General features: G+C 37.2%; 1 protein-coding gene across 5 annotated transcripts in view; it reads right to left on the minus strand.

Moving 5' to 3' along the window:
• AP1S2 (adaptor related protein complex 1 sigma 2 subunit) overlaps positions 1–15,073 on the minus strand; it is a 33,991-nt gene extending 18,918 nt beyond the window's left edge. For all 5 annotated transcript variants that reach the window (XR_657442.2, XR_657443.2, XR_002086154.1 and 2 more), the window contains exons 1-3: positions 14,867–15,073; positions 7,258–7,366; positions 6,107–6,244 (exon numbers count right to left, since the gene is read on the minus strand). Coding sequence is in view for 2 of the 5 variants with exons in the window: in XM_009276872.2 (XP_009275147.1) it covers positions 6,107–6,244; positions 7,258–7,366; positions 14,867–15,045 (426 nt within the window). In the remaining 3 variants the exon portion in view is untranslated. The remainder of the gene's footprint in view (positions 1–6,106; positions 6,245–7,257; positions 7,367–14,866) is intronic.
• Between the last annotated feature and the right edge of the window lie 784 nt (positions 15,074–15,857).

Below are 15,857 nucleotides of genomic sequence, written 5' to 3' on the forward strand. Positions count from 1 at the left end.
AGGCTTGGAACTTTAACTGACACATTTGGAAATACCACGCTTGCAGTTCCACACAATCAAACACTTCGTAACTTTAGCATCTCCTTTCCCTCCATCCTGCGAACGCTGAATTTAAGAAGCAGTGTAGCTTATAACCACAAGAATAACCCATATCATAACTGAACAACAAATAAACTAATTTTCCTAAGACAAGGTGCAAACAAATTCTTCCAAAGTGAAGCATATTATATATACAATGTTACAGAGCACGACTGTAGTCAAGCATGTATACAAGGCCTACTTCATTCAAAAAATAACCACCTGTTCAATTGATGTGGGAAAATGAACACAAAATCAACTGACCGCTTCACTTAGGCCCAGTATGCTTTACCTTGTTTTTGCGTAATATGTTTTGTGACAAACTATGCCACTCTTTAAGAACAAGCAATTCAACTTCTTATTCCTAAGACTGGGGGGAAAAAACCTACCTCTCACACTCAAAGTATCTTACAAAAAGCTATTTCCACACGCTTGCATTTCCTCACGTACTACTTAAAAAGCACCTACATTTTGAACAGCACAATTAAGAAAACATGCAATACCTCAAAAAGAAAGTAATTATGTCAAATGCACATTCCCGAATTGGACTTATTTATTCTGCTTATGTATAGAATTTACCTATCACATAAAACCAGAAATAGTTTCATTCCAGGTTCTTAAATACTGTCTAGAACCAATGCCATAAACAAGCTCACTTTATTTTTGATCAATGTATCAGAGTCAATACCTTCAATATAAATGGACAAGGCATACACTTCATACTTAAACCAAAAGATCAAACAATCTAACTGCATTATAGCGTCTTTCCTGCTACATATCCAACATCCTTCAGGGACTGAGGTCTGAAATGCATTTTACAAAAGTGTCAGCTACCAAAACACTACCACAACTTACTGTATCTTCTATGAGTTGGGAGGGATTCCAAATCCACAAAGATCGTAGCTATTTCCTAATCCTTAAATAATGAACTAACAACATAACCCTTTTTCATTCATGGTAACTCTCATAGCTCCCCATACCTATCTTCTAAAATGTAATTACAGATCATTATCTGTGCCTAAAATCAAGAACACACATGTCTTAAGAACTGTAGTCTTAAACTGACCAACCAAGCTGACTACCTGAAACCGAGCCAGAAGTTATACATGAAGAACAGATGGCAATCAAGGCAGTCAGATCTCCATCATAATAAAGATTCCTGTTTCACATTGAGAGGAATACAGGTATAGCCGAGGCAAATGTCACTGCTGACTTAGGAAGGCAGTCTATTTCAGTAGTCTATATTTAAGAGCTAACATTAAGTGAAGACTGAATTAATTGCATTAATCATGGTAAGTTTCTCAAGAGGCTAGTAAGAAACAGGTGCTTACAAAGGCTGTTTCCTAAACCAGACAAAACCCCTTATACTCCCACCCACTCCACGCTTAAGTATCAGGGATTTGCTTTTGTCACTGCTAATGCTAACATTCCTTTATTTTGTCGTATCTCGAGGACAACCTAATACCATCTCTCCACTATTACGCATACCTTCAAACCTACAGTTTCCAATTAGCACATTTCATCTGCAAGAAGAAAATTTTCATGGCAGATGCAGGAAATTCACCAAATTTTCATTTCCAAAGATGCTCATTCTAAAACTAAAAGCTTGAATCTATATAGCAACCTTAAGCATCTAGCGCAAGTCAGCTGACATTAACAATTTAAGCGCCCTTCTGGATATAGGATAAGGTGAGGGCTTGAAATAGTGTCCTGGTTTTGGCTGGGATAGAGTTAATTTTCCTCCCAGTAGCTGGTGTAGTGCTGTGTCTTGGATTTAGGATGAGAACAATGTTGATAACACACCAATGTTTTAATTGTTGCTGAGCAGTGCTTACACTAGTCAAGGACTTTTCAGCTTCTCATGCCCTGCCAGCGAGAAGCTGGGAGGGGGCACAGCCAGGACAGCTGGCCCAAACTGGCCAAAGGAATATTCCATACCATGTGACGTCATGCTCGGTACATAAACTGGGGGGAGTTGGCTGGGGGGGCTGACTGCTGCTCGGGAAGTGGCTGGGCATCGGTCGGCAGGTGGTGAGCAATTGCATTGTGCATCACTTATTTTGTATGTTCTTTTATCGTTGTTAGTATTATTATCATCATTTTCCCTTCCTTTTCTGTCCTATTAAACTGTCTTTGTCTCAACCCACGAATTTTACTTTTTTTTTTTTCCAAGTCCCTCCCCCATCCCACTGCGGGGGTGGGGGGGGGAAGTGAGCAAATGGCTGTGTGGTGTTTAGCTGCCTGCCAAGTTAAACCACAACAAACAGCAAAGGAAATAAGGTTAATTGGTAGCATATCTACTGTTCTTCATGTGGGAGGACTAGTAAATACTACCTGAGGCCAAACTGCAAGAGCCTAAGAAAAAAACATTCACATAGCTCTTAGATTTTTGATCATTACTAAAATAGTGATGGAAACAAACAAGTGTGATTTGTTGATAGGTCCTCTGGCCTTTTTATTGAGATACCTCTTAAAAAATATATATTTTTAAATATTTTAGATGTTCTACAATCAACTACTAAAGGAATACACACATCCCCTACAAAAGAATAGTGGTGGACAAAATGGGGATAATTTCCAAAATACTTTTATAAAAATTACATAGGATGAATAACAAAGAATTTTCACTCGAAGCCAATGTTTAGGAACTTACTTCTACTTCAAATGAAGATGAGGGAGTCTGTATAGATTTGCTTTTAAATATATACATAACTGCCTGTTTTAGATATTAGAATTATTAACTCCTTGATTGTAGTGTTTTAGCACAGTAAATGACTATGAACTTCCAAGCACCATACTGAATTACTTGGACCATCAAATAAAAACACAGCAATTAGACTTTTAAGTGATAAAAAAAATCAGATCCTCTCTTTTGCATAGAACATATTTTGTTGCTAGTTTCATGCATTAAAAAATTTAAGTATCATGAAATCATGCACAGGATTATCTTTCAGTTGTTCCACACACCACATGTATATAACTCATGCAACAACATACTGCATCTGCCAATTCTCTTCTCTCAGTATAATGGAGTTGTACATACAAACAAAAAAACACCTTTTCAGAAATGCATGCCTTTTAAATACTTAACTAGTGATTATAAATTTCTATAGCAAACAAGACACAAAATTATCAAACAAGACGTGTGACAGCATTCTTTTGATCAAAAGTATTTCTAGCAATCAATTTACAAGGAAGCATGGAAGCACTGGAATAATTAGTTTTTACTACCATTCATATGGATAACACAGCCAGTATTGACGACTGACTATCGGTAAGTTATCAGGTGGTAATAAATGGGGGGGGTTAGGGAATGAATATTTGAACCGAGCACATTATTGAAGAGCTAACAAGAAAGGAATGGTGAAAAAGGCTTAAAAAGTTAGTATGTTTCTGTCACACAAACTCTAGCAGTTAGTAAGTGGACTGCACAGCACCAAGAACTTAATAACAAACTGAAGTAGGTGCTCAGAAACGTAAGTACATCCTGGAAAACTGCCACAGAAATACAAGTAGGCAAGGCTATTAAGAACTAATTCACTATTCAGCAATTTATGCCTCTGCATATTTTCTTTTAACATCACACAAATAGCTACTTAATGTGTTTGTAATGATTTTCCTTTGTGTAAGTATTCTGTACAGCTTTTAATCTTTAAGGTGCTTCATACATTAATGTATGTAGTGTTACTAATTAATAATGTTGTGTGTTCAACACTGATTACTAATTTTTAAATTAGGCAATATGAGTACTCAGGGCCAAATAAAAGTCCTTTTGTTGCACATAATTAGAATCTGACATGGTCAAAAACAAACACGTAACAACCCTGCTAGAAATGGTTTGCATTTGGAATCAAACCACATTTCATTCTGGTAGCTTTGAAGTATTCTGGGAAGCAGAAATTAACTGAAAGTACCAAAAAGTCTCCAGTTGTGACACACTATTATTTTAACAACCCTCTTCATCAAACTCAGCATGCACATAGCAGCAGTTGATACAAAAAACAAACCTCTGCAGAAAAAGTCCAACTTTATTGGAAGCTCAATTTAAATATGAACTCAGACTTCTATGGATTTTATAAACTAAAAATCAGATATATGGAGTAGTTTTATACTTGATCAACAGTCAATATAATATAACTAAGAATGAAAAACATAAAAATCAAACATAAGACTACAGTGGTGCTGTGATAAACTTACATTCCAATTTAATCAGAAAAGATTTAATAAACCTTGACATAACAGAAAATCTCAAAGAGATGGGGAAAGGAAGGCTAATCAGAGTAAAGCTATCAGGGCAAGGGAAAAGTCTCCCATTGAAAAAGTGATACTTCCTTTTGCATAAAATTTTTAACTTGAAATTATACTAAGTGTAAAAGAGAATGTTAGTTGTTTGGATAGAAAATCAGTAATTAATTCCTAGAGGTAGAATGCATTTTTGCTTTAGAAGAGACCTAAGAAAATGGTGAAAACAAAATTCAAAAACAGTGAGAATGAGAAAAGATACAGTAATTCCATTTTATGTATAATTAACTGTGCATTTGCAGGAGACAGACTGGAATAGATAACTAATCTGTTATACCTGTTTTCATATAAAGAGGAGCAAAAGATTTTAAGAGAATAAACCAATTATTTTCCCTCCCCCTTTGTAAACTGCAATAGGACTTCTGGTTAAGATAACTCCTTCTAAGAGTAAAGAAAGGCTCAACAAAACCTGCATCAGAACACAAGCAGTAAATAAGTGCATGCATTTCCTTCCCAGAAAAACAGGGCAGCAAATCTGTGTGTAATGGCTGACTTTGTTCATGACACTATCTGGTGACAGACAAGAACTTTAACGTGCTGTGGATTTGCCTGTACTCTGAAAGGATTACAAACACAACTACAAGGGTAAAGAACATTATGTGTTTCCCCATCCTATTAATACCATGTTCAAAGGGTAAAGAACATTATGTGTTTCCCCATCCTATTAATACCATGTTCAACAAAAAAGAGTACCAAGTGGAACACAGAATGCTTATATGAGAATTAAGCAATTAACTCACAGGACGAAATAACAAATTGAAGGTTCACATAAAGGGAAAAAATAGAGGAGCTTACATTTATATAGAATCTTACCAGTGAACCTCAGTACATTTTAAAAAATTAAGGTTCATCATCCCTGTTAAACAGCATGTTCCACTAACTTGCACACAAGACTGATGATTCCCCCCGCACTCCAGAATTTTGTGACTGTCCATTTAGACATTCAAAGACCTTAACACTGATCTCAAGACTACAGCAATTCGGTAAAACAACCACACAAACAAAAACCCCAAAACAAACCAGCATAGGATGGAGAAACATGGGGAAATGATACGAACTTTTTCTATACCATTGAAGCCCTTCCCATCAAACGTTTTCCGAAGAAACATGGTAGAGGTGCAACCTGTCTGTCTTTCTTCAAAGTTAGTAATGAATAACAAAAGCATTCTAAGTGAAAAACCAAATATTCTTATAGTTCATTCTGTATGTTTCTATGGCACTGCTATTACCGCTTTGTTAACTTAAAAATCAGAAATGTTCCAGAGTAAGCAACCTATAGCAGAAAGGCAGGTCTTTAGAATAAGAACTATACCTGAATGAGTCTCAAAGAAGAGAGTCTAGCTTCTGGATTTCAGCAATGAAACAGTAAAGAAGTGAACATGCATCAGGTATGACAAAAAACTAATGGTTGATTAATAAAAAGAAGTTAGACACATGAACAAAACTAAGTTAAAGTAGCATGAACTATAATTATCTAGGTATACACATAAAACAGCCACTTGAATTTCTAGCAAAACACAAAATCACAGTAGGTTACAATATACACAAGCCAAACAAAATGAGGAGAGCAGATAACATCATCATATTGCACAATTAGGACAACTATCTAGAAACTACATGCTAAGCATGCTAAAAAGCACCTTCTACAAGCTTAGAGAAACAGGAGCTTTTTCGAGTCACAGCCTACCATGCTGATACTTTGCCCAGAGAAGTTGAATTTGCTTACCTCCTGTAAAAGATCTGCCTGTTCAATGGCTTTGAGAACATTTTTCTTGGAAGTCTCCTGAACTTCCCCTCCTAAAAGGAACTCATCCAGAATGAAATAGGCTTTTTCAAAATTGAAGATGATATCAAGTTCACATACCTAAAAAGAACATCAAGCATTATTGCAAAGTGGAAGGATACTATCTATTGAGGTATATCCTCTCACAAAACTTAACCTGTTCACAGCTTCACCAAACTTCATCAAATCAAGATGTTAGCATCAGGCTATAACCTTTTAAGAAATGGGGCAAGAAAAAAAAAAACAATCAGTCCCTTGAAAAAAAAAAATTAAAAAAATCTTTTTTTGCTAAAACCAATCAGTCCTTTGAGAAAAAAAAATTAAAAAAATCTTTTTTTGCTTGAGTTAAAAACAGTTATAGCAACCTCTTTGAAAAAAGTTTTCATCGTTAAAAAGGTTTCAATTCACAACTGTCAGTATGACGTGGCTCTTCATGAGGCAAGAGAATATCCCTATAAAAGTTCTCTTTGTGCCTGCAGTATCCAAAGGCAGATCATGCAATCTTACAGAAAAATGTGAAAACACATTAATCTCAAATTTCTTATTCATCCTGTGCATTTCATAGTCAGAAGGGCTAGGAAGGCAGAAGGATGAGCAGCAGTTTTTCTAAGAGTGCTAATGTACACTACTACAGTTGTTTGTGCTTGCTACCTGGGTAAGCAGGTGTCTGTCTTTCCTTACCGCTCCTGCTAGTTCACAACCAACTTACATCTCCTTTGGAAGCAGATGTAAGAAGCGTTCACACACTAGAGCAGTGCCAGGGAGAAGGAAAGCTGGGCACCTAGACAGAAAGCTAAGGATAAGATTTTATCTGACCTCAAGTGAGACCACTACAAAATGAAATAAATACAGGCAATTAACACCAGATTAGTAACAGTTCTTCTCGCAAATTAATAATTTAATTTTGTATTTTAACAGTTATATAGGCAACCATCAGTTTAGTTTGACCAAGCAAGCAACATAAAATGTGTTAGATGCACCTTTTCAACAGCTAATTGATGATGTTTTTTAAAAGTGCTGTGGGCATAAAACAAAATGACATAATATAAAGAGACTGTGAATCTATAAAAATTAAAAAGAAATTACTAACTCACACTGCCAAAATACTTGTCAAGAAGTTCTACATAGCGATGAATTATTTCCAGAGTTATTAGTTCATTGTCCTGATCTTCAATAGCACAGCAGAAATAGAGACTTGCATATCTGTAATAACAAAATAATCCTGATGTTAGCATAAGAACATGAGCAAAATGAATGCACTTGAGATGTATTATGTTCTCAGTAGTCCTTCATACTCAAGTTTAGCCTACTGTTACCCTAAATCAACAGCCATGCAAGTTCTACCAAAGAATGGCTGAAAGACCAGCAGACATACGCATGTACAAAAGGGATCTGTTTCCTTGAGTCAAGCAAGACTTCAGTCTTTACCATCCTTTAGCTGACGGAATTAAACTAACCTAAGAGGTGGCTGGAAAAGGAAATGTATTTGATTTTTTGGCCTCTCGGCAGAGTTCTGAGGCAAGGTATTTTCTCCACTATCTGCAACATCCAAACACTGGTATACTAATCAACAGATTCAATCTTAATTTTTTATCACACAAGCTACACACAGAAATATTAAAAACTATAGAAAATGCCTTGGGAAAGATAAATTGAATTAGCAATTTGGATTTGGTCTTTATAGGGAATTTAACAAATGCCCAAAAAACTCCGAAACTAACACTAATGTCATACACCCCAATTGCTATTAAGTCAACAACTCGATCACTACCAACTGTCCTGGTATCAGACTAATGAGAGGCCATCAGCTAGTTTCTGGCAATCCACTTCCACCTTGGAAGACGGGGAATTCTTTACTTCAGATATGATCTTGGGTTCCACTTTAACAAAAAGACCATCCAGTTCTACTGTGCTCTACCATTCACTTGTTCGAGTCATGTTTAAAAAAGCTGATGCAAAAACAAAACAGGAATGAAAGCTGAAAAACCCATTTAGTCTTTTCTAAAGTGCCAAAACCGTATGCCATACAGACACACGGCACAAATGAGATTTCAAGTAACACCTGTTGTAACAGATAATTTACATGAACCAGAAACAGCTTTTGTTTGCCTGCTTAGAGAGGACAACTGGCCACATTAAGCACTCTGAGTAGCCAGCCCTATTGAAAAAGAAGTCATTCACATGTGAATGCCAAGTTTAAGATGCATATGTTTCCCATACACAGAAATGCATACACCTTTTAAACGTTACGCATTATTTTGTCAGCTGGGACTTTGTAAGCCCCCTAAGAAACTGTCAGGGTTTTTGGCTAGAAGTCCTGCAAAAATTGTTGTATTTTGCAGTATGTTCAAATTTGTCTCCCAGCCGCTCACCTAGCATCATGTATGACCTGCAAGTCCCCCCACTCTCCTCTAGCTGAGTCAGATTGCTACGGCTTCATCATGAACAACTAATCGGAATAACTTTTATTCAGAAGTTTTAAACTATTATAAAAAAAATTACTGCCTACAACTTCTTTCCATCCTACCACAAAACATGATGGGGGGGAAGAGAGGAAGACACCTCCATTGAAGCACTTAACACTTCAATTCCCTTGCTCCTTCATCTCTTCACCATGGTGACTCATCAGCTCATCAGAAGTCCTATCTGAGCACAGCTCTTTTGATTTTACACTGTTGTGTTTGTGCCTCACAAATTTTTCAAGGACATTTACAGTTATTGTAGTAGCTTGCAAGATTCAATCTGTATAAGGCATTTTTTAGACAAAGCTATTTAAAAAAGTATTGGAAAGTGATACTATAAAGAAAAAATATGTTTCCAAACCTACTGAGGAATTTAAGTCAAACTCCACGTCACCCGTATTTCATTGTAGAAAAAAAGAGCTTTGGCACATTAGTTGACATTTACGCTAACTACTAGCACTCAGGCCAAATCCATCTAAACAGAGCTTTCTTCATATTCAGACGAGCAGCACTGATTGTGATGAAGTGTAGTTAAACTGTTCCCTTATAGTGCTTAAACACAAGTTGAAACACATACCAGCAGACCTTATCAAATTTGACTCAAATATTTGAAATTTATCCACGTGGGACAGTCCTTTTGTGCTTCCCTATTACTCTTTTGGTCTCTTTTGATGCATACAACTATTTTATGCAAATACCCGCAAAAAAGGGCGGGGAGGGAGGGGCAGAGAGGGAGACTACCTAACATAAAATACTTTCCCAAAAAGCGGTCTGCTCTCAGTGTCCTCATTTAAAAGAACATGTAACATACTTTTGAAAGACTTTATTTGGCAGCTAGTGAGTAGACTACACATTCAAGCTCTGCCAACTGCAGTTTTGGAGAAAGAATACTGAGAAACAAAAACTACTCAGTGGGCATCTTAACGCAAAATGGAGGCCTGGGTATCTATCATTATATGCAGAGAATATTTTTCAAAGTATATTTAAGTAGCAACCATGACTAATAGATTACTACTCAACAGAAGAAAACAAATGAAGATTCAATAAGCCTACATGGCAAACAGTGGAAGAGTATAAACAAGTCAGCCATCATTGCAAAGGGCATAAGCATACTACAAAGTTATACCTTTCTTCAGACCCAAATTCTCAAAGGCAATAGTTTATTGTAATTTTTTTCCTCTGCAGGCCAGGGCTTCAGAAATAAGTGTCCACATATAGTCTACAGCAGATAAACTAGAGGTTTTGCCAAGTGTAGAAGCTTACATAGAGTGTCCATTCAAAGATGAGTAGATTACTGTACTCGGGCTGAAAAAGATGTCTGCTCTGCAGAAGCGTTGTGTCTTCCTAATGAGCCTGACAGAAACCTGTCTTTCATATGCACCCAATGAAAAGGCAAATCCTGATAGTAAAGTATGCCGCATCACACAAGCAAATGTAGTGCAGTCTGCAAGAAACACTCTGCCCTTTTTATTCCTATTGCAATTGTGGGGATTTTTTTCTCAGTAGGTATTATTAACAGAATCATCAGACCCAACTCAGCTGCTTACGCTCATTTAGGGAAATATTTTATGATAAACATCCCCCACTTGTCAGAAAGGGGACCAAAAACAGAGACACCAAAAACAGTTTGGAAAAAATCACCTAAAAATGTAATATGGAGTAAAAGAACAAAAAGAAAACACAGGAGGTACAAATACTTACACAAATTCCTGCCTTCAGATAGATGACCTTAGGGTTTTTTTGTGATAGGAAACAAATTCATGAACCTCCCCCTCAACAGTTCGGTAGTGGGAAGCCTCACAATTGGCAGGCAATGCTTCAGCAGAGTTCTCCTCTACTACTCTGCTCACAACCAGGTTCAGTAACTCTGTTGGGAGATCAGGTCACTGTGGGCAGAGCATAACTTGCAAATCCTGCCAGTTCAGTGGTGTTCTCCTACTAGATGACAGAACACCTGCTTGAAGTCATCCCTGGAAGTTTGTCACCAGGTAAAGCTGCAAGCAAGCCATAAGTCTGTCAACATTTAAGTCACTTTGCACATAGATCCTAATTGCAGAAATTTAAAGCTTACAGAGTTTGGCAGGAGCAGAGCTGAACTGCAAATGACAACCAACCTGCCTTTAAGAGGCAGACAAGTGCTTAAGGTAGCCCAAGAATCTGTGGTTTGGTGATAGTTGACACTGTAAAAACTGGACCACTAAAAAGTTGTCCTTGGCAAAAGATTTTTTTCTCCTCCAAAAAACTTACACATTTCTTTAATAAAACAAGAAGTTCTGAGACTCTAGGACAGGCAGATCAGTCACTATTCAGTCAAGAATACAGAAATCAACAATAACACTACCAAAGTCAAGCATTTCTTTTACAGTTTCTTATTTCAGCAAGGCTATACCCCCCAGTAGTTTTAGAAATGAACAAAAGCTTGGTACTGCTAATCCTCTAAGATAAAGCTGCTGCTTCTTGATACTGAGGTCCTCCTAGTGCCACATGAACTAGAAACGTGTACAAAGAGGACCTGATCAAGTTAAAACAATCAAACCCAAGTACCTAATTCACTATAATCATTGCATTCAGTCAGTTTTACAGAGCCACTTAATTGACACCATAGTAACATTTTTAACAACTGGCAGCCAAGATGTACATAAAGAAAGATAGGGATCATGTCAACTGCTGGGCACGTACCACTAGCCACATGACTGCACCTTAAGTTCACAGTACTTTGAGCTAAGACATACGCTACTTGCAGAATGGGCTCTTTCGCTGTTTCTTTCAGTGGAGGGAGGGTAAAAAGAAAGTTTTAAAACTTATTTTTTCTAAGTCTTTAATGTAACCTATGATTATGGTTATTTTGTGTTAAAGTAAAAGACGATTGCCACAACATTAAAGGCAGCACAAGCTATGACAGTTTTATAAATTTATACTGCAAATGCAGTTCCAAACTGACACATAAAAGCAAAGCCACAATCCTTAATCAAATTACCAATCAACAATAACCAAGTCCCATGATCTCAGTTAACCAAACGCTAACAAAGTAAAATTTACATAAAAATCGGTTATTCTGCAATTTCTGATTTTGACTGCAATATACTACAGAATGAACAGAACTCATACTGCCAGAAACTAAAATAGGGAACAGCTGAGATCTTAAAAGAAAAAAAAAAATTACATCCTTTCTTAAGTTCCTTTTTTTAGTAAAATTAGAAATTTTAACATTTAACACATTTCTCTGCCACAAGGGGAAAGCTGCATGAACTTCTACCCTACATGCTCCAAACACCACTACAGTTAGTTTTTAAAATGACAAAATGTGAAGAGCGATCATTCATTGTGTTTGCTAAGTTTCTAATCAGCTGTCTGCAGATGACTCCCTCTCTATTTTCATTAAGTGCAATTGTTGTTGGCTCCCCACATTCGAATTTCTTTTTTTTTGCCCCCAGTAAGTCACTTCAAATCTCTATTCGTCTCTTGAAGTTAGAAGCTCACATTCTTTTTCAATCTTCCAGTGCCTACCAGCCTGAAAAACTCTCTTCCAAACCTGCTACAGAATACGTACATCCCAATTCATGAACCATGTCAAGAGCAGGGCACCTTTCCATTTGTGTTTTGTAGCGCACTAAAGAAAAAAATTAAGGCGGCAACGTCTGATCCTATTTTGCAACCGTTATCAATGCTACGTGTATGAAACCAAGGAAAATAAAAGTTAGTCACACACATTCAGATGGATTTTAAAACACTTAGTTCTATTTTCTTGAAGTTCCATTCAGAAAGCATCCTATAAGGATGAAATGCTACAGAGCTAAGGAGGCTAATCAAAATAGTCCAGCTTTCTTGATAACTGTTAAGTATCAGAAGGCAGCAAAAGCTACTGGCTTGCCAATTTTGCATTTGAGTTCATTCTGTTCTTGCGAAAAGGTACATCAATGAGACCCTGGAGTACACTTCTAATAATGCCAACCATTCTTTGAGTCACAATATCTAGGTCACTTCTCTCTCACATGTTGACAGTAAATACACTCTAAAAACAAAAATAGCACATCAATTTCAGCAATTTAAGACTCACAATAGCACTATGCACATACTTTTATAGCTTATATTGAAAAACATTTGCACCAGGAGGTTCAGATCCTTCCCAGTAATAGATCAGACAAGAACAGATCTTACTAGAGATGCTCAAGAGCCTTTTGTCTGTGAGCAATTGGGAGGACCTCTTGCAATTTCACAAACCACACAAAGTTCCTGCAAATGTGTTTCTCTCTAAGCCACCCACCTTTCAGAAAGTATTAGACTTTGACTATTGTGGTTGTCTTCTTGGGATTATCTATTTTTGAGCTGTAATAGATCTCCCTTTTCAAAGAAATCATACTAGACTTGGTACTCATCAACTTTAGTTACAGTGTGATGGTTGGAAGAAGTCTGTCCCACAAACCTAAAAGCTGTTAATGTTATCAGATACAGGAATTTAAACTATCACCTCTTATACCCAGTCCTTCTGGTGATGTTTTAGCCTAATGAAACTTGCCAAAAAAGCAAAAGTAAAACAAGATTTGAAATGTTCATTAGCTTGATACAAGCTAATCTTAAGCAAGATTTCGTAGGCCAACTGTGCCAGATTGGTTTGCAGAGAGTGAAATAAGCTACTGCAGTCAGCTGTGCACACCAGCAGTCTAGCAAATGGACTGCAGTCTACATCCAGCCCAAAACGGTCTAGATACATCTCCCAGCAAATTTCTTCATTATCCTTGACCACAGGACCCACAGCACACTACTGAGATGCATGAACACCACAACTTTCAGCAACTCGAACAGTCATACCCAAACTTCCACCAGTTCCCTAGACACAAAAGGACATGACAAGTAGTTGTTACCAGCAATAAACAGGGAGGGAAAGCAGCTGTGTGGAATCAACTCACCACCAAAACAGCTACTGCTGTTCAAGACTGGGCAAGGAAAGGAACAGACTAGCCTACTCATGCCTAATTTTTCTGATCTAGTCCCATAAAAGCCCAGCTGAACGAGCACTTACAGGCATTATTGCTTAAGGGAGCACACAAAGCATTTGAGTAAGCTTGTCTATAGGTATGTACAAGAAGTTCTGTGAGGAAATTGAGCAGCAGAAGAAAAAACCGTGTATGCTTTCTTTAAGCACGTTGTTCCTCCTCTTTCCTCCTCCTTGTGTTAAAGAACTACATGCATTAGACTGGTAACATTCATATGCATGATGTTACATGCACCAATGTATATCTGAAACCAGGACTTGAAACATCTAAACCTTTTTGATTATACCCATTTGGTACGCCGGAAAAGAGTTACAAACTCTTCATTTCAGCTCCAGTTCTCTCAGTCCTCCCTACAGAGAAAATACTACAATATTTATTGTAGAGCACAAATTATTTACCATCTCAAAGAGAAAATAAGAATGCATAAACCTTCTGAAGTTTGTAAGTAACTAGGGAAGGGAGATAACTCAAGGTTTCGTAGCACCAGCTTTAGCTGGAAGAGATGTAGCCTACCAAATCAGGATGAGAAATACTGTTACTTGTAGAGAAAATTATTTTCACACCTCTATGTTGTAATACATTCTAAAGATCAGCACAAAGCTAAAAAATGCTTGCCAAATACTCCTAGAAAAGTTAGGGAACAGCTGAGAAATGAAACTATTGCAAAGAAAATTATACAGTACTTCCACCAAAAGAAAGCTAGCCGTGATTTCTTCAATTAGGAGAAATGCCTTTTTGTATTCATAGCAAAAAAATAATTTAAAAAAAAAAAACCAAAAAACAAACAAGGTACTCTGAAAGAATGAGTTCCTTATTTCTATGAGCCTTTAAAAGCAAGTTACATTTTCAGGTGATTTATGAAGTCACTGCCTGAGGTAAATGTTTATAAAATTTAGTTTTTCTTTATCACCTATTAAATCTTACATGCTTCATATTTGTATGCATTTATGTACTGTGTGAATCTAAACAGAGAACTAAGAACCACCACTCCTTATGAAAGTAGAAGGAAACCTCATTTCTTTTCTTCAACACATTTCTAAACGCATGAGTGATTTTCCACACATGAATGATTCCTACTTGGTTATCAAATTAGATTCAAGGGAAAAGTCAGTCTTCTCCATAACCAGCAGAAGGAAGGAAAAAAAAAACAACAAAAAAAGAAAAAAAATCAACCTTCATTATTTTCTTGCTACTTATTACGTTGTTTGTTATGTACGGCAATTACGAGGTTAGCGAGACAGAACAACCTTTTGTAGACAATCTTCAGGTCTCTCCATTCCAGGAAGCTGCACATTTTCGGTTTGCGGGCTAATACTGTTTGAACAAGTTCCCTTGTGATTTTCTTCTTTTCTTTGTCAGATAATGGGACATACCACTTCTGGAGTCTCAGTTTCCCCTGGCGACTAAAAAGCAACATAAACTGCATCTGTTGAATTAGAAGGAGGAAAAAAAAGGATTAATCTCAGTCTCTTAGCTCTAAAAAGATTTCTGTGAGGAAAACCAAAGAGGAAGCAAGATAGCCATCCAAAACCCAAACTACATTATGTATTTCTATAGCGGTGGCAGATGTTACACAAGATTTGGAAGTACCAATAATACAAAGGATTCCACTGAACGAGGTCAGTCAAAGGAAAGATAGTCGAAAGGATACACAAGTTTCAGAAACGGGTGTCAGAATCACCAGGTAGCGAGTGAATACACCCAAATTTCAGACAAACCATGTCCAGCACTGGTATGGTTGCATTTGCGTTTACTACTGAAAACGACAAAAAAACGGCACAGCCGCCTCCTCAAATACCCAAACTCATTTTCAATTCACCGGATTAGAGCCTTAGAGCAGGAGCAATTTGTACTTAAGATCTTTTTGAAAAGCCTCAGAATACTTTAAAAGGCATTAAATCTCCCAACGGAGAGTCCTACGGCATAGAAAAGCCTAGTCTTTTCTCACGTTACACAAAAGGAGTAGAGATTAAGTGCTTTCCCTGCGGTCCTATGTTCCAGGTCTCGCTTCCCGTAAAGCAGTGATGTTGCAATTATATTTTAAGAGGAACTTGTCGGCTGTGTTTTCCAGCAGTTGTAACATTAAAGGAAATGGCTTTTTTTTTTTCTCCTTTTTGCTCGGAGTTGTATTGGGCAGAGGAAGTTTCCCAGGCAATATGACAGACGTGAAATGAGATGAGGAAGCCCAGCCTAGTCCCGGGTGACAAGTCCGACCGGCGCCAGCAGAGACAAGAGGCG

Source organism: Aptenodytes forsteri, unplaced genomic scaffold (assembly GCF_000699145.1).
Source record: "Aptenodytes forsteri isolate BGI_AS27 unplaced genomic scaffold, ASM69914v1 Scaffold273, whole genome shotgun sequence".
NCBI classification, from domain to species: Eukaryota; Metazoa; Chordata; class Aves; order Sphenisciformes; family Spheniscidae; genus Aptenodytes; species Aptenodytes forsteri.